At 38.0% G+C, this 24295-nt stretch overlaps 1 protein-coding gene and 1 long non-coding RNA gene across 2 annotated transcripts in view; one reads left to right on the plus strand and one right to left on the minus strand.

Annotated features, from left to right (window-relative positions):
• Positions 1 to 6469, minus strand: part of Mrps9 (mitochondrial ribosomal protein S9) — a 59364-nt gene extending 52895 nt beyond the window's left edge. The window contains exon 1 of the mRNA XM_046423306.2: positions 6294 to 6469. Within this exon, the coding sequence (XP_046279262.1) occupies positions 6294 to 6428 (135 nt within the window). The 5' untranslated portion in view covers positions 6429 to 6469. The remainder of the gene's footprint in view (positions 1 to 6293) is intronic.
• A 216-nt stretch (positions 6470 to 6685) lies between these two features.
• On the plus strand, positions 6686 to 23435 carry LOC124078491 (uncharacterized). The gene is made up of 2 exons (XR_006846921.2): positions 6686 to 6978; positions 23030 to 23435. It is a non-coding gene; the product is annotated as an uncharacterized LOC124078491 (long non-coding RNA).
• The last annotated feature ends 860 nt before the right edge of the window (positions 23436 to 24295 follow it).

Raw genomic sequence — 24295 nt, forward strand, 5'->3', positions numbered from 1 at the left:
TAGTACAAGGTGGCTATTAAGATAAAATGAGAGTCAAACTATCTTGTTTCTATACCCAAGATCTCAAGAGAGGGAGTATTTAATGCGACTACCTTGGGTTAGACGCCTCAGATTGTAGTTCTTCTGGATTACATTTAATGGGAAAGATCTCATTTTTCCTGAGGAAACTAAGGTGCTATTATGAAGGGGAAATGGATGCTAAGTTAAACAAACTAGGAAATCCACTACATTGCTGAAAAAAATTCACCATTTATATTCATTCCCAAACTACTGTAAATTAAGTGACTTAACATACTTACCAGTTAAATAACATAAGCGGACTCTGAATAATGATTAAAACAATTTAACCATAAAAAGTTCTTATTGGGACAATCAGGAAAATTTGAACATGGAATGGATAAGGGATGACATTAAGAAATTACCACTTGGGCTGGGGATGTGGCTCAAGCGGTAGCGCGCTCGCCTGGCATGCGTGCGGCCCGGGTTCGATCCTCAGCACCACATACAAACAAAGATGTTGTGTCTGCCTATAACTAAAAAATAAATATTAAAATTCTCTCTCTCTCAAAAAAAAAAAAAAAAAAGAAATTACCACTCATTATGTTAAGATATGGTAGTAGCATGGAAGTTATGTTTTTAAAAATCTTTATCCAGTAGAGATGAATATTCAAGTACAAGTAAAATAACACAATGTTTGACATTTACATAAGTGCCTCCAGGAGGTAGCGTTGGGGAAAAATGCACATAGAGGTGAAATAAGACTGGGAAAATCTTAATAATTTAGAACTTCACAGTCAGATACATGGGCTCATTATATTTTGTATATGCTTGAAATTTTTCATAATGAAACTCTAAAAAATAAACTATTTTATAAGTTCACTTAACAAATTTGAGCAACTACCAAGGGCCAGGCTCTGTGCTACATTTTAAGAGAAATAACTATAGGGCAGAACTGAGTGATGTTAAAATAGGACTACTGCCAGAAGAAAACATAAAACATAATAAAGATGTCTCAACCCTACTTGAAAAAAAAATAATAATATATCAAGTATTTACATATATACACACATATGCCCATACATAAGAAATATTCACATTTGTTTTTTGAGAAAGGGTCTCATTATGTTTCCCAGGCTGGCCTTGAACTCTTGGGCTCAAGTGACCTACCTCAGCTTCTCAAGTGCGGGGACTACAGGTTCACTACTGCATCCAGGCCAGGTATTTAAGAAACAATGAATATCTTTGAGCTACTTTTAGACACTGTACTAGGAATTGTAGTGGTGATACATGGGTATTATATTTTTATTTTCAAGAGTTTTACAAAACTACTTCAGGGTAAAACTGCAAATACATAAGACACTCAGACATCAACAAAAGAGGTATATGTGGGTCTTCTGCTGTCATGGGCAACTTTCAAGACAGCTCTCCATGATTCTGCTGATGTTGATTCTGCTGACGTTGATGTCTTGTGTAACGGCCTTCTCCCTCAAGTGCAGGGTGGACCTCCTACATTGATTCAGACGAGTGGAATCAATTAAGAACATGGATGTCACTTCTGAGGTCAGGTTAGAAAAAGACAGTTTCCCCTTGCTCACCTCTCTTGACCAACCTGATAGAGCCAAATGTGGCAAGCTGTCCTACAGAGACCATGTGGCAAGAATTGGGGGAGAACTCTAGCCAACAGCCGGCAAAGAACCAGGACCAAACTTTGCAGGAATTCAAATCCTGATAATGACTACAGTAAGAACTCAAAAGTGGATTCTCCCTCAGTGGAGACTTGAGATGACTGTAGCTACAGCAAACCGATGACTTCAGTCTTATGAGAGACCCTTGACACAAAGAGTAAGTAAGGTAGACTTGGAGCTCTGCATGCCCAGAAACCGTGGGATGACAAATGTCTGTTGTTTTAAGCTTCTAAATAATTACTTCATCATCTTAATTACAATAATGAAGCACAATAAAAGGAAGTTTACTTATCTTGTTTTACAAGGGAAAGAGAAATGGAGATGATAATTACATATGTTATCAAGTTTTCTTTAAATAAGAAATTTATAAATTGCTACCTAAGGAAAATTTTAGGGTCGAGGTATTTTAATAATTAAAGCAATGAGGATCACATAAAATTCTATCATTATGAAGACAAGCTGGGATCCCAAAATCAGCAACTTATCCCACCCAAGGGGTTTTCTTTTCCATTGCTAATAAACTAGGATCAAATATATAGAGATTTTTTTTTCAACAATTATTGGGGGGGAGGTCATAAGTAATTTACAGAGTTGCATTTTATACAACTGCATTTGATAAAAATGAAAGTCAATTTTAAAATTTGTTTTTCAAAACATTTTTTAGACATTTATCAAAAAAAAGTTACTAAGCCTTTATTGTAGACCAAAGGGCTACTGTGATAATTACAGAATGTAATAACTTCCAGAATCCATCAAAGATTTAAAAAAAAAAAGAATATACTTCAGACAAAAGGCAGAAATATGTTTATAGTATTTACAGTAAAATCAAAATATACAAAAGCTAAGCCATCAAATATCACTGATCATTCTTCTCTGGCAGACAATTCAAATCAATGAGTGCATATTGGCTTGGTTAAAAACTGAAAGTTTAAGCATTAAGCAAGTGTACAGAAAATAAAAATTAAGAGAAAAACCCTACTAATATCCTAGCAATAATTTCAAAACAGCAATTTGTTACTATTTTTTCTTATTTACAAAAATCATAAATATATAGAAAGTTAAATTAGCACTACTGTTATTACAGTCACAGAGGATTTAAGAATTCATGGGTAATCTTTGTAGAACATCATGAAACAGAACTGTCCACTGCTTATAATAATGCCAGAGCTATTTTCATTTGTCACAGGTTAAAAAAAAAAAAATTCAAGTACTTTAGCATAGCAAAGCAGATCACCTCTGTCCCCTGCCCAACTTTCTAATCCTTTTGTTACCACTGAAACCAAGAGAAAGCCTGCATAAAACTCTCTAGCTTCACTTGCTTTTATCACCAATTTAGAGGTCACACTGCTAAGCAATATATTCCCATTAGCTCTCTATAGATAACTGACCAGGCTCACAATGGCAACAGTTACTTAAGTTGTTTTTCAAAACTTGGATGCAGCTCCAATGGGTTGAAACCACTCACCCTTCCCTTGGACCTAATACAAGTATCTAAGAGATCAACTTTTGACATTAGAGGGCCAAAACTCTACCCTCAGAGCATTCCAACTCCGCCATTCTTGAACATGTATCCTATGAAGAGCCATGAACTTGATTAAGCATACATAGAACACTGATTATTTCACTATACCCTACCTCTAATAAGTTTTCCCCAAACCTCAGACCACTCTCTTCTTTATCTCCCTATCCTAGGGAGATGCTTCACTTCCTTGGCTGCCCGGTGAATGACCTCTCTTTTGCAAAACTCTTCCTGCAATGATTAGGTATATTGCATGGCCTGGTTCAGTAACCAAAACTAAGCTATAACCAAATATTAGTTATTGCCAGAATCCACTATTATTCTACACATCTCTATACCTTTATGCATCTATTTACATTTCTAGAGCAGAATACCTCCATTTTTTCATTACTAATAGCTGCAAATGGCTCCACTTTGCTATCACCTAATAGCTGCAAATGGCTCCACTTTGCTATCACCACTTGCTCTGGGATGCTGCCCATACAGTCTCTATCCTTTACAGCTCTTGTCTGCATTAGGCACTGCACTTCTGTGCTCTTCTATATTGATCTCTGTCAATCTCACATTACATTCACAGACATATTATCTGAAAAGTTTGGCCATTCACAAAATTAACTTACTTGACCCAAAAGTTGGGAAACTCCGATTATTTGGTATTGTACTAAGGTATCATATGAAACACATCCTACTAGATTGGTGAGCAAGATGAAGTCAGCCAGTGAGGGTCACAACTAAGAACCCAGGAGTTGCAGTTTAACAAAACTTTTCTTTTTTTCTTGCTGTATGAATGTTTCTCAAACTTTTTGACTGTGACCTAGTTATGTAAATATTTATAATCAACCACCTAGTACACACTAATGCACATATACAAAATGCAAAAATATTTAACTGTATAAGATGCACTTTAATTATAAATTATTCTATTTTCTCTACTCCTTTCAAGTTGTCTGAACTTCTGAGAATTCATAATTAACAGGTTATGGCCCAAATTCGGGGAAAAGAAAGTGGGAGAGCATTAAGTATTTTAGTCACTCATGAAGTGAGTAAAAATAAAAATTTTATTAACATAGCTATTAATATTTAACATGGCAATAGGTGCTTCTTAATATGAATATTAAAAATATTAATATTTAAGACAGATGAACTCAATAACAGAAAAAAATTAGCTTTAAAAATGGCTTTAACTATATACATGGAATCATTAAGGATCTAAAGAGGTCAGTTAAGTTTTTCAGTTATATCTGAGCTGTACCCCATATAGTAAAACATATGCTGTGGTAGTGTTCAGGAATTCTGAGATACAGCCTTCTCAGAGCCATTCCTTGAAAGTGCTAAGATTGCTACTTTCAGGTAATTACTGGATTATATATTGGTTACCTCAGGTGATGTGATCAGTAAATATCTGCCGCTGGGGGTGGGGGGAGTTATGTTTCAAGAGTGATCAGGGAGATCAAAATTAGGAGAAATCAGTCTTCACCCATCTCATTCCACTCACTCAATCAATTGATCTTGATGTAGGTAGAAAAGAGACATTCTCATAATGATAAAATGTGAACCACTATAGCCTTTTTGTACATCTATATGGAAAAATCCATTAGAATTTAAGATGTATGCATCCTTCGTATAATAACCTCACAAGTGGAAATCTCTACCACAGAAATAAAAGTATCAGAACCTAAAGACCAGACCAGGATATTTACTGCAAACCTGTGGGAACAAAGTGAAACAGCCAATGCCCACCAATTGTTACATTAACTTTAATACATTCATATCAGAATATAATTCAGCAATTAAAAATGCTTTACAGATGTAAGTGACCTAATGGAATTTTTACCACGTGTTAGAAAAGCAAAAAAGTGGAATGTGATCTGATATACATATTAATACATGATTTTAAAAACATGAGAAAATACATAGAAGGAGACTGTTTACAGTTGTGGGGAAGGTAAAGAAAGTTAGTTCCCATCTCCTACATACACATTGTCAAAAACAAATATTCTGTATGCTAGGATCCCTTTCATACATATTTATGTACAAACAGGAAAGACAGACTCAAGACATGCATGAAAAATTTAAATTTCCAGCATATTTTCCAATATAATTTTTTTAAAGTTTGATGGATAAATGAATGGACTGATTTATTTAAGCTAGAATACAAAGAATATACAAAAAAATAGTATTCTTTTTTTTCAAAATAGATTTTGGGACAAAGTATTTGGCTTTTCTGCAATATTTGGTACTTTCTCTCTTTCAAGCATTCTCTTGCTTTCCATGACACCACACTGATTTACTCCTACTTATTTGAAATCTCCTGGGGCCAATTCCTGATTTGTTTGTCCTTTAGGCTACTATCTGTCCCTCTACAATGTAACAAGGGACTTCTAAGTCAGTTCTCCTGGGTTATAGACAGGCATATCTATAGGCCTTGTGAAAATCTCCAGTTGGAAATGCCACAGATACCTAAAACACGATTATATCCAAAAATAAATTCGTTTCTTTCCTTTTAAATCTGGTTCCTTCTCCTGGGACGCTGTCAGTGAACTGGCATAGTCAGCGAACCAGCTAGCTAGCATGACAGTTCCCCACCACTCTCGGAATTAAGTGAATGTACAAATTCTGGCCTCTGTCTCTCCAAAGACAAGGTGTGGGGAAATTTGAGAAATCAAACTGCAGTTGCAAGACACTTTTAAAAAGTTGCTGTTCTCTCCACAGTGTGAATTTCTCCATTTAATCTTCCAGGCCACTGCAAGAGTCCAGTTTCCATTCTCTTGTGGTGGGGCCCTCCTCCCCTCTGGACCCAACAGCACACCTAAACACAGAACACGGAACCTCGGCTCTTCAGCAAGTCAAGGAGGGGTCGCTCCCGCTCCGTCTGAAGGTAACTTTGCTTTACTGCATTCCCAAATACCCCAAGCAACCTCCAGAGGGACCGCTACAAGCCGATACCCACCTCCCCAGTCCTAAACTCAGGCTCCACTAAATATCTAAGACCCTAAAGTCCCCACTTGGGGACACGAGAGACGCCGCGGGTGGCAGCGCCGGTTGCACATCCTCACATGACCACCTTCTCCAGTTCTCCCAGGCCTTACCTGGGATCCGGCACCTGTCTGTAAACCGGCCGCCGCGGTTTGCCAAAGTCCTTGCCTCCGGGCGAGGCTAACCCTACCCACGAGAAAGAGGCGGTAGGAAAGCGTCCCACCGCAGGACACGCAGGAAGCTGCCATGTTGCCGGCAGGAGACCCCGGCAGGAGGGGCGAGGGGCGGGGCCTGGCGACTGCGCAGGCGCGGACGGGCGCCGGGTTCCCCGGCTATCGCGAGGAGGAGCTTAACCGGCATTTGCTGCGGGGGCGTGTCCTGCGGCCCCAGACGGCTCGCGGTTGATTGGGTGCATGAGCCCGCGGGGCGTGTCTGACTCCACCCCCTGGGCGGTGTCGACCCCTTCGTGGGAGTGGCTAGTAGATGTTTACTTTGGCCCCTTTGCCTCTTCAGGTGCTCAAGTCCAGGGGCTCTCCTGTTCTTTTTGGTACTGACTTCCGCGTGACAATTCAATCAGTCTTTCGTCCCAGGCCCATTGCTGCTCCTCGAGCTGGGTCTCCCTGCACCTCGCGTTTAGGCACCCTTTGTAGCTGCCGAACCTGCCTTCTTTCGGTGGGAGTTCATTCTCCAACACCCAGGGGCCGCACCGCAGCCCTTGCTCACACCAAGTCTTGGTTCCTGTCTGCCTTCCAAGAATGGGCTTTCGGCTCCTAACTTTCCGCATTTTTCAGGATCCAGGTAAAGACCCATCTCCAGCAACTGCCAAACCGATCTAGGTTCCCTGGCACTCACTCCCACACTGTTATAACACAGACTGAGAGCAAACACTGCCTTAGTCTTTGCAGAGGGTTCCTTATAGCATTGGTACTGAGCCTCAATGAAATCAGGCAGAAGTGAGTAGTTGCCAAATAGAGATGAGTTTGCCTTGCTTTTTAATTGTTTTTTTTTTTTTAGTTGTAGATGGACACAGTACATTTTATTTATTTATTTTTATGTGATGCTGAGAATCGAACCCAGTGCCTCACACGTTCTAGACGAGCACTGTACCATTGAGCCACAACCCCAGCCCATATGCCTTGCTTTTTGAAACTTGTGCGCTTTTGACAGTAACTCCCAGGGTACTTTCTATCAAATACAAATAAAGTGATTTAGTAAACCATTCTAAAAGGACTTCCAAATATCTAGATTTGAAGGAGCAGTAAAATTAAAACATACACATTCACAGAAAGTCTGAAATCATATAAAGTGGTCCAGAAAATACATGCCATCTACTTATAAGTATCATCTCCCAAAGCACAAAAATTTTAACATTAAAAAAGTAGAAGTGGGGTGGCTGGGCTTGTAGCTCAGTGGCAGAGCGCTTGCCTACCATGTGTGAGGCACCAGGTTCAATCCTCAGCAGCACCATATAAAAATAAAAAGTATTCTGTCCATCTACAACAAAAAAAAATTTAAAAAGTAGAAATGGAATAATTTCAGAATAAAGAGCAATCCTTTAAATGTAATACGTTTACTTGTATGAAGAACTCATCCTAGTGTTCTTTTTTTTTTTATAACCTTTTAACCTAATGAAAATTTCTTTAGCAATTGTCAGAGGTCCATGAACTAACATGTGGGAACCAAGGCTTTATAGCTCACTGAAATATGTACATTTAAGTATCAGTTCCCTACATATTGCAACATTTTTTTAAAAAAAATGAAATGTTAATGGTGGAAATTTAACCAAATAGGAAACACTAAATAAGTATACAAAAGCAGAATTTAAACCATTAAAAAATTGATGTTGGAGCATATAAGAATGTAGTTCTGACTGACATTAGGGTGACGAATTGTGTATTTTCCTTTTATTTTTCTAAAATTTATGTTATAGTCTTTTACTATTATCAGTAAAGTAAATATAGTACATTGTCCACCTCTATGGGCAACTCTTACACTGCTGCCTTGAATTTCTTGTGTAGTCTCAAGTTTGTGAACAAATACATTGTTATAGATTGATGATTTTCTGGTTTACCAGATGTCTAAGACTTGGATTCCTTTCATTTTTCTCTCATTTATTGAGCCCCTCTTATGTCATAGGCCTAGATCATCATCCTAGGTACCAAAATTCTAATACAATAGGGTCATGTACAATGTGAAATTTGGTTCTAAAGTAATATAAATATCAAGAGAGTCAAAATGTTGGACAAACATCAAGCGTTGTTGAGATGTGGAGTAGGAGGCTCTGTTAGATGCTGCTGGTGTGTAAATTGATAGAATCTTAATGAAATGATCCAACTAGTCAGTGACCTACTAAAATTAAGATGAGCACACCCAACAATCCATCAACTGCATGCCTAGATATATAACCTGCATATGTTCTTATGCACTGCATTAGGAGGCATATATAAGAGGGCCCTGGCTCTCAGCTCCTGGGGAGTAGCAGGTAGGTGGGGGCTGCCCAAAGAAAGAAGAGAGCAATACCAAGGAAAAGGCCAACCCTTTGATGGGGAGGGACAGCACCAGTTACAGGCGACTGAGAAAAATCAGAGCCTTTTCATTCAGTTATTAATCCCAGTCTTTATCAGAAGGTTCTGCTTCCCTGTGTAATGGACAGACAGGAAACCAAACTGAAAAGGAGGAGGAGGGGAGTCTCAGATCCAGTGTGGAGAGTGCTGAGGCCTGGCTTATTACAGCCCCCATAGCAACGTTTTTATAATAACAAAAATAATCTATCTGTTGATAGGAGGATAAATAAGAGAGCACCATATGGTAATGACAACAAGTGGATTGCAACTACGCATATGACTATGGATGAGTTTCACCAGGTGGAGGAAAAAAATAAGACTCCCATATGCATACACAAAATATGACCCTATTCACATAAAGTTCAAAAACACGCAAGACCCAGCAAGATGCATAAGAGTTTAACCACTAGGTAATAAAACCATAAAGAAAAATAAGAGAATGGTAAATAAAAAATTCAGGATAGTAAATACCCCTGAGAGGCAGGGAAGGGAAAACATGAGCAAGCACAGAGGAGGGCAGTTTTCATGCCAGTGTTCTCTATCTGTAGATATCTTGGGATTCATAGATGTTTTATTACTATTATTGAAACTCTACATATGCATTGTGTCTGCAGTTGGACTTTCTCTCTCTCTCTCTCTCTCTCTCTCTCTCTCTCTCTCTCTCTCTCTCACACACACACACACACACACACACACGCACACAACTTTTACGTGTAACCAGTATACAACATATAAAATAGAATTGATCTGTTAAAGCAAATGTTCTGAGCTTGAATCCCCCATCCTGTCAACCCCCAGGCCTCTGATGCACCTCTGTAGACTCCCTCTGGCTTTCACTGTCACTTCAATCTCAGCCTAAGGTTCCCAACAATCTGTGACCTGTCACCTGTATCCTATAGCAACAGATCTTGTTTGCTTCCAGCAAGCCAAATGCTGGCTCTTTAAGATTTAAGACTTCAGTTCCCATAGTAGAAGTGTAGTAATTTGATCCTTTATGACGTTTATACCATCTCTTTAATGGTATTTTGGGGCTCAGAATTGGTGGAGGAAGTACACAGGTAGAATATTATATTTAGTTTTTACAAAATCTTTACTGCTTTAAAAGAGGTTAAGAAATCGCCTTTTAAGTAGAAGGAAAACTATGAGTTTGGTGGTGAAATAATACTGATACAGACTCATCTGGCTGTGGCTGACAAAAGAAGATCCCACTGATGCCCCAATACAGGCATTCTTAAAACCCCATCTTCCTAGTGCTTCCTCCTCCCCTGCCCTCACCCAAATAGTGGAAGAAGGGAGAAAGGCCCCAAATTAAATAAGTCCCCAAAGAAAATGGAAGGGGATAAGTCTCAAACCAACCTCAAATACTTCTGACCACTTGTTTTATTAGTCACAGAAGTCAATTGTTAGGCCTGAGAAGTATACACTTGGCTTCTATATCTGCGGGTTTCATATCCATGGATGAAACCAACTATAGATCAGAAATAGCTTTTTTTAAAATTTCATCTGTATGGAACATGAATATTTTTTTCTGTTATTATTCCTTAATACAGTGCAACAGTTATAGAATTTATATTGTATTATGTATTATAAGTAATCTGGAGATGACTTATAGGATATGGGAGGATGAATACAGGCTGTGTGCAAATACTACATTATTTTATATAAGGGATTTGAGCATCCAGGTGCTTGGGTATCCAAAGCAGGGCCTGGATGCAAAGAGGGATGATCTTACATCTGACATGAAGTATTTATTTTCATCTTCTGTCTCACCCTGACTCACACTGAAAGGGGTGGCAGGCTGTGGGTGGCATGTAAGTTGCCATAATTGTTATTTTTCCCCCAAATTCCTTATACCTCATTTTCTTATTCCTCTCTCTGCTTTATTGCCACCTCTCATCCCTACTCTCTTCTCCTCCAAACCAATGTGTGTATAGCTAAAATACTACATGTCGTCCTCAGAAAATTGATGCCCTCCATCTTTAAAGGATTCCTAGAAAGTGTCCCGGGAGTGGCAGAGCCTTGCGGATCAATATAAAAATCCTTAGCCCAGGAAAAAAAATGTACACGTCTACTGGGTTCCACAGATAACTGGGATCAACAGAGAGCATAGGATCAAAGATGACCAAACAGGGTGGTTCATGAAATCAGAGTTCTCAACCAAGCCCTGCCACGGCCTCGCTCTTTGATATTTAATGGTTTAATATTTAGCTGATGGGCTCCCTACATTTCTCATTGGTGTGACCAGTGGGTTCTCAACAATGTGGAGCCTTCGCTGGTTGAATTGAGTTGAATCACATTCTTCAAAAAGTGGTTAAATTCCAGATGCCATTTACCTCCTAATGTGACCTTACTTGGAAATAGGGTTTTTAGAGAAGCAATCATGTTAAATTGAGGTATTAGGATGTGGCTTAATTCAATATGATGCTAGTCCTTATTTAAAAAATGGAATTTGGAACAGAGGCAGACCCATAGAGAAAACAATATGAAGACACGGGGAGAAGACAGCCATCTGCCAGCTAGGGAAAGCCTATAGCTTATCAGAGGACAGAGGCCCAGAAAAGTCTTTCTCACAGCTTTCAAAGAAACCAACCTTGCTGACCCCTTGATCTTGGACTTGCATCCTCTTGAAATGTGAGGCAATAAAGATTTCTGTGGTTTAAACCCCTCAGTTTATGGAACATTTTTACAGCCATTCCAGGAATATACCTAATGTATTGGCTTTCAAATGCCCACCAGCTTTTGGATACTCCTTTCTTCTAAAGGCAGAACCATCCCTTTTGAGAGTAAGCTGGATTTAATGACCTGCTTTGGAAGCAGATAATTAAATGGGAGTCTTGGTGTACAACATTGGATTCCAATCACAAAAGGTCCTGTGGCTTCCTGCTTTCTGTCTGTCTTTCTCAAAAGGCCCTTTCTGGGAGAACTGGGATGTTGCATCCTGAGACAGCCCCTGGATAGCCCACCTACATGAACTGAGTCTCTTGCTAACAGCCATGCTGATGAGCCGTCCTGGAAGTCACTCCTCCGGCCAGGCCTTTATATGGCTCTTGCCACATCTTGACTGTAGCCTCAGGACAGATCCTGCACCAGAGCCACTGATAGGAGGCTCTTGGGCCAGAACACTCTGAGAGATAAATAGTATTGTTTTAAGCCACTAAAGTGTGAGTAATTCATTATATAGTACACAGAAAATGACAGTATGTTAGAGATGTAAATTCTTGGATCATAATCCAGATCTATTCTATCTGGACACAAGGCTGAACATATATCCCTCAGGGATTTTTTTGTTGTTGTTTTGAGTTTGCCATATGCTATTTAGAAATAGGTCAAATTCCATTACACTTAATCCACTGGCAGTGCCCGTTTACATATTGATCATCTGGCAGGTTCCTATAGATCATCATCATTATTATTATTACTATTATTTTGAAACTGCATAACATTAACTTTACCATTTTAATCATTTTTCAGTGTACAATTCAGTGGCATTGAAGACATTCTCACTGTATAACCATCACCACCATCCATCTCCAGAACTATCTCATTCTTTCAAATTGAAGCTTCATACCCATTGGACCTAATTCCAAATTCCTTTCTCCCCACAACATCTCGAAAGCCACCATTTTACTTTCTGTCTCTGAATTTGACGACTATAGGGACCTCATAAGTGAATCAAGCAATATTTGTCATTTTTATAGCTGTCTTATTTCACTTAGCACAATGTGCTTAAAGTTCATCTATGTGGTAGCATGTGTCAGAATTTCCTTGAAGCTGAATAGTAGTATTACGGTATATGTATATACCACACTTTGTTTATCCATTCATCTGTTGATGGACACTTGGGGTGTTTCCACTTTTTGGTTATTGTGACTAATTCTGTTGTGAATATAGGTGTATAAATATCTTTTTAAGTCTCTGCTTTCCATTCTTTTGGTCATATACCTAGAAATGTAATTGCAGTATTCTCCTTTTTAATGTGCATGTATTTTTAACTTTATTCACAATAGGCAGGTTTTCAAAAAAGAAATTTTGAGTGGTATTTAAATCTACAATTTGAAAAATCTCTAATTATTTAGAGCACTCTCAGTTGAATAAACATTATATATAGTAAGAAAATGAGCAATGTAAATTTCTCTGAAATGGTAAAATGGGAAGTAATTTCAGTATTTCCTTGCTGTAGATGAATCAAGCTTAAAAGCAAAATCTTTCTCAGGTTACAAGTAAATCCATTTTTCCAAAATGCATACATTTTTACTGTATTAATTGAATCTTAATAAATAACAGAACAAGTATCTTCTTTGACGTTCTTCACTGTGTTCAATGTGGACTAAATCCATCCACATATGCTCTTTACCTACGAGCTGTCAATTATGTTTGCTTTAAAAGAGACAGCACACTTAGGGAGCTGTCAGTCAAAGCTGTTGTGATGCTTCAAGCATCATTTCTCCAAGCTTAGTTATCAAAAATAAAACAAATTTACATGGAACATAAAGGTGGATCAATCACACCATTTGCTGTGCATTGAAAATGTCTTCCAATGTGCACAATTTCAGGGACAATGTGCTTAGGGCCAGTGCTTCTTTGAACCTGTTTATAGTGTTTTTGCACAGATTTTTTGTCATTTTAAAAAAGTACATGTAGACACTAAAAGTAGTTATTGCAATAAGGTGGCAGGATTCATTGTGGTTCCTCTATTTGAAATTTGAAATAACAATGTATAAAAAATTGTTCTGTGAGGCATCATGGGTAGTTTTTGTTTTTGTTTTGTTTTCTTCAGTGATGGGCATAGAACCCAGGACCTTGCACATGATGAGCAAGTGCTCTACCATTGAGCTACACTCCCAGTCTCAATGGGTATTTCTTTCACCAATGCCCTGAGCATGGGTTTGGCTTGAGATAGGACTTCCCTGTGATGGATGCTGAGAGGAGGTAAAGAAGATCTAACAAAAGAGAACTAAATGACTGAGGCTATAGGCTGGGCACGTTTAGGACATTAGGACTTTCAGAATATAAAATAATAATAATAATAATAATAGTAAAAAGAATGGGTATATTGAAATCAATAAAATCACTAGGAGTATGGCAAAATAAATACCGACTTAATAATCAAATTCCAGGAAACAAGAACCAAAGGGAAAATCCTTGAGGCATGAAAGAGACTATTTTAGGACAGATAGAAGAAGTACCATTTTACACAGCAGGGCGGCAACTTAAAAAGTGCATTGCCTCAAAGCTGATGCTGCCTGAAAATGTAAATGAGTGCGAGAAGATTGTGATCCAGACCTGAAAAGTGAAATGGGTTCTGAAGTGTAATTTTCATTCTTAATCTTTTAAGGAAGCAAAAATAAAAGCATGGTATCTCATGTGTCTCTATCAGAAAAAAAGGTGGGGATTTAGAAAGGCCAAGAGGCACAAGTCTAAGAAATAAAAAGAAAATTACATGAATTATGTGTACATAGGCACATAAACGCACATTATATATAACATTGTAAACTTTAAAAAGGATTATATAATGTGGAATTAATTGAGCACTGTTCTAAATAGCTTGAAAGTTTTATCTTTTTAATCATAATACTATCTCTATACTTTTGGTATGTTATTGGTGCAGAAATGTTAAATAACTTACTTAAGATCCCCAAACTAGGGGCTGGAGTTTGACTCAGTGGTACAGCATTTGCCTAGTATGTGTGAGGCACTGGGTTCAATTCTCAGCATCCCATATAAATAAATGAAAAAAATAAAGTCTATCAACATCTAAAATATATATTTTTTAAATTGTATTAATATTAAAAAGAAACTAGGAAGGGGTGGAGCCAGACAGCATGTAATGGCACTGGAGCATGCAAAACTTGACCAATATCCTCTTTAACACCCTGTTTTTACCAAGTGTGTTTTATGACCTTTATCCACAGCATCTGCTCACTGTTACCCTTCTTTTTAGGGACCCATGATCACTTGTCTTTTGGCTTCACCACCCAAACCCAGGCAGCTCAGCTCACTGCTGTCAGAGTATCCTCCATCCCTCTCCTGTATAAGGACACAAGATTATATTTGTCCCAGTTGCTTTATTTTGGGAGGAGGGGGTGGGTACAGGGGATGAATCCAGGGGCATATAACCACTGAGCAACATCCCCATCCACACCTCTTTTTTGTATTTTATTTAGAGACAGGATCTCACTGAGTTGCTTAGGGCCTTGCTAAGTTGCTGAGGCTGTCTTTGAACTTGAAATCCTCCTGCCTCAGCCTCCTGAGCTGCTGGGATTCCAGGCGTGTGCCACCTTGCCCAGTTCCCAGTTGCTTTTAAGAAGTCAAAAACTGGCCCTCAATCAGATATGTTTTCTTTAGCCTGCCCAGTGTTTGTGTGAAATGTAAACTGGGATGCTTTCAGTCCATCAGACATCACCCTATAGCACTTCTTCCACTGCCTCCACCCCGGTGTCTTATATAAGGCTGTCCCCAAGTTCATATTACAGTTTTGCTTTCTATGTCACCTACAATGAGTGCTGTGTGCACACATTTGACATATGATATGCTTCCTGATACAGATATGGACCTCACACAACTGCTCAGATTTTGCTTACTCAGAATAGAATCTTACTCAGAGCTAGGATCTAGGACTCTAGAAAGATCAGCCAGCTACTGGATAGTTCCTGATTTGGAGTCATGGAAAATCCTGGCTTTACTGCTCAGCTGGAAAGTAGACTTTTGGCATTTTAATAATTAAAGTAAGAATTTAATCTACACAGAATCTATTTTATCCTTATCAAATACTATTTATTGATATTTCACAATGTTCTGGTGACAAGAAGCATCAGGGTATTAAGATGATACTACCTTTCAGGAACTTATAACCATACAGGGGAAAAAGATATTTATATGAATATTATAATTCTAGGAAGACCATAATAAGTCACAAAAGTATCACAGAGCAATTTAAGAAACAAAAGGGGAAACCTTGCCTCTTGCCAAATGGATCAAGATGGTTTTGTTTCCTAACCATTTTATAGAGTTGCAAATCAAAATAAACGATCTAATTCAGTTTTTTTACTCTTATGCAGAACTACTTCTAAAATCTCTCTGAAGGTAATTAACCTACCCCGTTTTATAATACCTACAAAGTAGAATTTTCTCTCTCAATTTATCAAATCATGTGATTAAAAATTATTCTTCCCAATCAACAAATGGGCCAAGGACCTGAACAGACACTTCTCAGAGGAGGACATACAATCAATCAACAAGTACATGAAAAAATGCTCACCATCTCTAGCAGTCAGAGAAATGCAAATCAAAACCACCCTAAGATACCATCTCACTCCAGTTAGATTGGCAGCCATTATGAAGTCAAACAACAACAAGTGCTGGCGAGGATGTGGGGAAAAGGGTACACTTGTACATTGCTGGTGGGACTGCAAATTGGTGCAGCCAATTTGGAAAGCAGTATGGAGATTTCTTGGAAAGCTGGGAATGGAGCCACCATTTGACCCAGCTATTCCCCTTCTTGGTCTATTCCCTAAAGACCTAAAAAGAGCATGCTACAGGGACACTGCTACATCGATGTTCATAGCAGCACAATTCACAATAGCTAGACTGTGGAACCAACCTAGATGCCCTTCAATGGATGAATGGATAAAAAAAATGTGGCATTTATACACAATGGAGTATTACTCTGCATTAAAAAATGACAAAATCATAGAATTTACAGGGAAATGGATGGCATTAGAGCAGATTATGCTAAGTGAAGCTAGCCAATCCCTAAAAAACAAATGCCAAATGTCTTCTTTGATATAAGGAGAGTAACTAAGAACAGAGTAGGGATGAAGAGCATGAGAAGAAGATTAACATTAAACAGGGATGAGAGGTGGGAGGGAAAGGGAGAGAGAAGGGAAATTGCATGGAAATGGAAGGAGACCCTCAGAGTTATACAAAAGTACATACAAGAGGAAGTGAGGGGAAAGGGAATAATAATACAAGGGGGACAAATGAATGTCAGTAGAGGGGGCAGAGAGAGAAGAGGGGAGGGGAGGGGAGGGGAGGGGGGATACTAGAGGATAGGAAAGGCAGCAGAACACAACAGACACTAGTATGGCAATATGTAAATCAATGGATGTGTAACTGATGTGATTCTGCAATCTGTATATGGGGTAAAAATGGGAGTTCATAACCCACTTGAATCAAAGTGTGAAATATGATATATCAAGAACTATGTAATGTTTTGAACAACCAACAATAAAAAATTAAAAAAAAAATAAAATGAAATGAAACAAAAAAAAAATTATTCTTTAATATCCTTAAATGACTCTTAAGCATTTGCATGACACCTTGTCTGTTTGCACGAAAAGAACATTCCTGGCCCATTTTCCAAGTGTTTTCTAAAATCAAGTATCATATTTGATATCTGAGATTGTGTCCAATTTCGACGAGCACATCATAGCCTAGTGTATGATTAAACTATCTCATCTCTTTATGAATAGAGTTTGCTGTGATTAAATTGTAAACACCTGCACGATGCTATTTTGACTTTAAATTCAAAGGAACATTTTATCCTGGGGAATATAGATTTCCTGAAATAAGCATATTACTTTTTCAACCAAGTGTTACAGTTGTATTCTTATGACCTTTGAAGCTTCGAAATATATATGCTTATATGATACATCCATGTTTTCCTATCATCTTAATGATATGTCCAACACATTTTGGATATAGATTGCTGACCTCAGGGCATCAAATATTCATATTCTTTATAATTTTTTATCTAATCAGTGCAATATGCTCTTTATGTTGTCAAAATCAAGAGCTCAATTTAGAAATTCAACAAGTTTGTGCAGTTTATCTCATTAACATGACTTCTAGATTTTAAAAGATAGATAGACACACATGTACATGCACACATTGGAAAATCAGGTCATGAGAAAAGCTATAGAATTTTGGCCTTCATGGGGTTTTTTTGGTGCTTATTGTGATCACACAAATAGGAATCAGTATTATAGATGCACTCCTTGCTAGTCTTGGAGAGAGTAATCCCAGCTAAACAGCAGACAAAACCATTGGGTTCACAACATTATCTCGGTTTGGGTGGTCAGTTGTAGAAAACAGAGACAACTCTGACTAGTTTCAGTAGAAAAAGATTCATTACCAAAGTATTAATTAGCCTACAAAATCAATGAAAGGGAAGGTGGATCTAGCTGTAGCTGAACTTTGGGAACACATCCCCAAACTTCATTGACGGAACTGGCCAAGTAGATATCTTGAACAGAAATTTTCTATCGTGTGTAAACATGAGGTTGTATCTATTTAATGATATTGTTAAGATTTTTGAACATTTTCTCTTTTAATCATCTTAACCTTGAGGTTATTTTATTTCTTTTGTATGTGAAATTATCTAAGGAGTAAAATACTTGCTAAAGTCTCACAGCAAAAATGTTAATTCCAAGCAAGTGTTTGAAACTTCTATGTTAAATTAAAGTTAAGGGAAAAAAAATGTTTTGCCCATTGCTCTCTATTCCTCACAATTTTCCCCATGGTACCCAGTACCTGGAACCTGGAACTCAAATGTTCATTGAGGAAGGGAAATTGGAATGGATATCCAGGAAGCCAATTCAGAGTTTTTTCAATAAACATTTCACGGGGATATTGCAGCAAGGGCTTAAGCATCCATTAGATGGTTAGATGAGATGACTTGAGGTCTCTTTTGAAAAACTTTGAGGGCAAGGTCAATGTCCTCTTTGTCTATATTGTATCCTCAGCTCACTACTATGCCTGACACATAGGAAACAATCAATAAATGCTTGGTCAATAGAGTGATTACATAAAGCATGTGTTTCTCCTATCTCCGCCATCTTTCAGAAGTGGACCTTCATATACTGTTTATTCTCCACTTACGTTGTATAGATATTTTTACTTGTAATTGGCCATTTGATTTTCTGTTTCTAAATGGAGGATGAGTGAGTACGTACATGCACCTTCTATTTAGACTTTGATACTTCATTAACTCCGTGTAGGACTGAGCATCACAGAACCTGTGTGGTTGTCTGATGGGTCCATCTCTCCTGTTTTTTCCCTTTGAGGTGCTGATGATTGAACTCAGGTCTCTGCACAAGTTAGGCAAGAGCTGTAACACTGAGCTACACCCAAAGCCTTATCTCTTTATTGTATGGGAAAGTACCAACACAAACTTTTAACCCTGCAGAAGACACCTTCCTCCTGAGCTTAGAAAAAGTATCTTAGCTCCTGAAGCATGACAAATACAGGATGATTAATCTGATAACAATACTATCATGACAGTTCCCCAAACAGCGTGTCCTTGATGTGGCTCTGTTTCTGTGAGGTGCGAAGGATGATAAGGAGATCTGCTAGTTATTTGGTAAATGCCTCCTTCTTTTGTTACCATTTTCATAATATGGGTTTTTCTACTTATTCAAAAATATTGCTTAAAGGAATTTTTTGGTGTTTCCTCTTCTGTTTAGCTATTTGTAGAAACCTACATTTTATTTTGCATGCAGACTCAGGTCTGTAAATTTCTATAAATGAATTGTAGAAATTATTATTTAATTAAAGTACCCAAAGATCAATACCTTTTAGGAATTAAAGTGAATTCATTGCACATTATGTACAACTTCATGTTTTACTTTACAAATTTTCATTTGGTAAGTTTCAATATACAGTTTTGCTTATTTTAAATGCTAAAAAAGTAAGTGTTAACAATGGAAAGGTTATTTTAACACCAAAATCAAAACAAAACAAAACAGTGGAACCAGGCTTGGTGTCACATGCCTGTAGTCGCAGCGGCTTGGAAGGCTGAAGCAGTAGAATCACAAGTTCAAGACCAGCCTTGGCAACATAGTGAGACCCTAAGGAACTTACTTAAACCCTGCCTCAAAATAAAATATAAAAAAGTTCTGGGGATGTGGCATCCCTGGGTTCAATCCCCAGTACAAAAAAAAAGGTGGGGGGGGGACTCACATATTAAACACAATGATAATTAAATACTTGAAAAAGAAAATGTTATCCAGCTAGACTGGTTGTGAAAACCAAATTACCTCAAATTTCTTAAATGTTCTTAATTTTTTTCACACATATATGCAGACACCCACGTACGGAGTAAATCTAACAATCCTAAATAACATGAGAGAATTGTTTTAGTAGTTTTTGAGATACTTTTATCACCACACACGTAATTTGCTCTGAGTATTGATTTCTAGATTTCACGAAATGCTCCTTTGGCCAGGGAAGGATCAAGTTTGTCCTCCAAATTTAGAATAAGAGGGAGGAAATAAAAATTTAGACAACCAGTTGGCTGAGATGTCCCTTCCACCCTTTCATTGGCTTTCCCTTTGTTGGCCTACTATCCTCCCACAAAAACCTTTTTTCTCTTTGCTTAATATTGATGTCTCTGTTCTTTTTCTTTAATTGTGATAAAATAGAGATAACATAAAGTTTACTATCTTAAACATTAAGTGATCAAGCCCAATAGTGTTAAGTACATTCTTCTTGTTTTTCAACCGTCACCACCATCCTTTTCCAGAATTCTTTTTGTCTTGCAAAATCAAAATTGAACATTAAACAATAACTCTCCAGTCTCTCTCCTCCCAGCCTCTGGCAATTATCATTCTACTTTCTGTCTCTATGGATTTGACTACTTGAGGACCTTACATAAGGAGAATCAAACAGTATTTGTGTTTTTGTGACTGGTTTATTTCACTTAATGTAACATATCCTCAAGGTTCATCCATGTTGTAGTATGTGCAGAATTTTCTTCCTTTTAAAGGCTGGATAATATTCCATTGTAAGTATCTATCAGGTTTTGCTTGTTCATTGATTGATGGACCATTGGGTTGCTTCCATGTTTTAGATACTATAAATAATGATGCTGTGTGATTAATGGCCCAGTTTGGATCTGGAATGTCCCTGAAAGTCCCATGTGTTAAGACTTAGTCTTTAGTTTGGTGCTGTTGGGAGGCAACAGAACCATTAAGATGTGGGTCCTTATGGGAGGTTTTCACTGGGGGCTTGCTCTTGAAGGGGATTGTGAAACTCTGGTCTCTCTTGTTTTGCCTTTGGCCACCATGAGATAAGCAGCCTCTTCTACCACATGCTTATGCCAAAATACATTGCCTTGCTGCAGGCCAAAAGCAACAAGCCAACATCCAGAACTGTGACCCAAAATAAACCTTTTCTCTTTATAATCAGATTATCTTGTGTGTTTAATACAGTAATGGAAAGCTGACTAACGCAATTACTATTTCCACAGAATATATTTTTCCAGACTTTCACTGTCAACCTATTAGTGTTTCTAGATCTAAAGTGATTATTTTATAAATAGTATATCATTGGATCATTTTATTTTTATGCATTCTGGCAAGTTCTGCATTTTGATTAGAGTGTAGTCCATTTACATTCAAAGTAATTACTAATAAAGAGGGACTTCAGTCATTTTGCTATTTATTTATTGGATTTTTTTCCCATTTCTCACATTGCTGTCTTTTTTTTTGTTGATTTTTTTGCAGTGAAATATTTAATACCTTTATTTCCTCTTTTGTACACTCTATAGGTATTTTCTTTGTGGTTCTCATGTTTTAATATCCTAAAGTCATCACACTGATTTAAATTTATGCTAGGTTAACTTCAGTAACAAATAAAGCTCTGTTCCCTCAATGTCTTAATCTCTACCCCCTTTCATTTATTAATGTCACAAGTTATATCTTTTTACATTATTTGTACAAAAACAAATCAACAATTGTGATTTTTTATGTCTTAGTCTCTTCAATTACATAGAAAACAAAATGTAGATCTACAAACCACTCTTACAATAATATCAACTTTTCAACTAATAATTATTTTTTCAAATATTAGTCCCAAATTATGTAGGAAACAAACAGCAGAATTACAAACTGGCCTTGTAATATGATCTGCTTTTTATAATTGTTCATGTACTTATCTGTATTTCTTTATGTGACTTCAAAAACTGTCGAGTATCCTTTATCTTTACCTGCAGTGCTCCTTTATCAGTTCTTATAAAGCAAATCTGATGATCATGAACTCACTCAGCTTTTGGAGAACCTGGGTGTGTCTTACTTTCAGTCTCACTTTGCTGAATTTCAATTGAAGGTCTTTCTTTCAGCACTTACTAGTTCACTTCAAGTTTTCTGATGAGAAATCTGTTCAGAGTCTTATCAAGAATCCTTATATTTGACAAAGTACTTCTATCCTGCTGCTCTCAAGCTTCTCTTTGTATTTGTTATTCCACCACTTGACTATCTGTTGTGGCATGGTCCTGTTTGTATTTGTCCTATTTGGAGTTCATTGGGCTTCTTGGACATTTATATTTATGCCTTTCATCAAATCTGAGAAATTTTTGTTCATTATTCCTTTGAATAATCTCTCTCCCCCATTCTCTTTCCTTCCTTTAAGACCCTGGTAATTCATATGCTGGTGTGCTTAAGGGGGTCTTATAGTTCCCTCAGCCTCTCTTCATTTTTCTTTATTCCCTTTTCTTTCTGTTGTTCAGACTTGCTCATTTCAATTGGCCTTTCTTCAAGTTCATTGATTCTTTTTGCTTTTTGCTTCTATCGTCCTTTCGATTCCTCTAGTGTATTTTTCATTTCAGTTATTGTCCTTTTTAACTCCAGAATTTCTTTTTATTTTTATTCTTAAAGGCTTTCTATTTCCTTATTGTTATTTTCATTTTGTTTATTATGTTAGTGTTTCATAGTTGTGACAAAATTTCTAATATAATCAACTTACAAGGAGGAAAGTTTTATTTTGGCCCATGGTTTCAGCCCATTGTTGCTTGCCCTCTTTGCCTTTGGGCCTGTGGGGGCATAGTACATCATGGGGGGCATGTGCTAGAACAAAAGCTTACCTCATGGCAGCTAGGAAGCAAAATAAGAGCAAAGAGTTCATCTTCCAATAACCCCTGCAAGGGCACACCCCCACCGACCTAACTTTCTTCCACGAGTCCCCACCTTCCTCAGGTTCCACCACCTCCCAAATGAGCCACAGGCTGGGGAGCAAGTCTTTAGCACATGGGCCCCTGTGGACGTTATAGATCCAGACCAGAACACTCATGTATTCTTTTCTCGTGCTTCTCCACATCTTTCTTCAATTCTCTGAGCATCTTTGAAACAGTTGTTAATTCCTTGCCTGGTAGTTCTGCCATCTGATTTTCTTAGGGATAATTTTTGGTTTTGGTTTTATATTCCTTTGAATGGATCATACTTTTCTGCATTAATAAGTTATTAATTGTATGGACATATACTATCAAACATATTATATGTTTCATTTTAAAGATTACAAACCATTTTAAGAAGGACAAGTGGAAGGGGGTGGCAGGTGCAGGCACCACATCTGGCCAGGAAGGTGCAAGAAGAATCCCCTGAGACAGGCCAAGGAGATGAATGAGGAAGATGAGGCTATCAAGCAGAAACAAAAGAGGAGCACACGAACTTGAGGAGGTAGAAGTGAAGGCTACGCAGAAGGACCCCTGGAATTAAGAAATCTGGCAAAAAGAAAGCTGTTCCTGTACCTGAGATGATGGTGACTGAATGGTGACAATTCCTTCTTGAACATCGGAATTCCCTGCCAAAATATTTTTGCCACCTATACCTACAAAGAACCATTGTCTTGGAATCTGTTGTAAATTTAAGAATAAACTTTCATTTAAAATAAATAAAAACAACCACATCTTTTTGAAAATGCTGTCAATGTTGTGACTGTGCTGTATGATAAAGTTTCTTAACAGTGAGACAGTCAGCCACCCCCACTGGAAAGGGCAAATGCACTCCTGGGCTTTAACTCACGGCCTGACAGCCATTAAAAGATGCTGTGTGCTTTTTCCTGTTTTCCACCTAAACTCACAGTTTGTCAGACACCAGAAGCTTAGTGTGTGCCTCACTCATCCACTCTCAGTCCGACCAGCCTAGGAACCAGGTGCATCATTAAAGCCAGGACACCCTCACCATGGCTCTCCAAGGACAGACGACATAAAGGGACACTGTTGGGAGCCACCTAAAACAGCAACTTCCCAGGACCCTTAACTTGTTAATCACATGATTTGTGTTCTCTTCACCTCCCGCCATGTGTTCTCTTAACAGCTTTAGCAACTCATCCTTATTAAAAGGCAAGCATGTTTATGCGAGAGCAGCATCAATCTGAGATGTAACTTTTGGTCCAAGAATGACCAGGACGACCAACTCACTACTCCTCCCTTGAAGTCGAAGTGCTTACTCAGGAAAAGAAAAGCATGTACCTAAAGTCAATAATCATTCCTAAACTCTAGTCCATCCCTAACACCCTTTCACACGTGTACAAACAGCCCTCTTCTTTGTCCTGAGAACCCCTGGATGCTCTCTTGATCAATGCTGTCTCCCTTCTGCTCTACCAAGAATTGCTAAGAAAGAGTCTTGTTCCCATCAGAGTGATGCCTTTGATATCTGATTCTTCTGATGGAGAGAAGAATGCACTAAGCTGGTAACAGCACTGGCTCCATGTTGAAAAGCATATGCCTGTTCCCAGGTCCAGAGATTCTGTTTGGTCTGGGGTATGGCCAGCTTTAA

The sequence above is a fragment of the Marmota monax genome, unplaced genomic scaffold, assembly GCF_021218885.2.
Source record: "Marmota monax isolate L192 unplaced genomic scaffold, Marmota_monax_Labrador192_F-V1.1 WCK01_AAM20220418_F8-fsc00271, whole genome shotgun sequence".
NCBI classification, from domain to species: Eukaryota; Metazoa; Chordata; class Mammalia; order Rodentia; family Sciuridae; genus Marmota; species Marmota monax.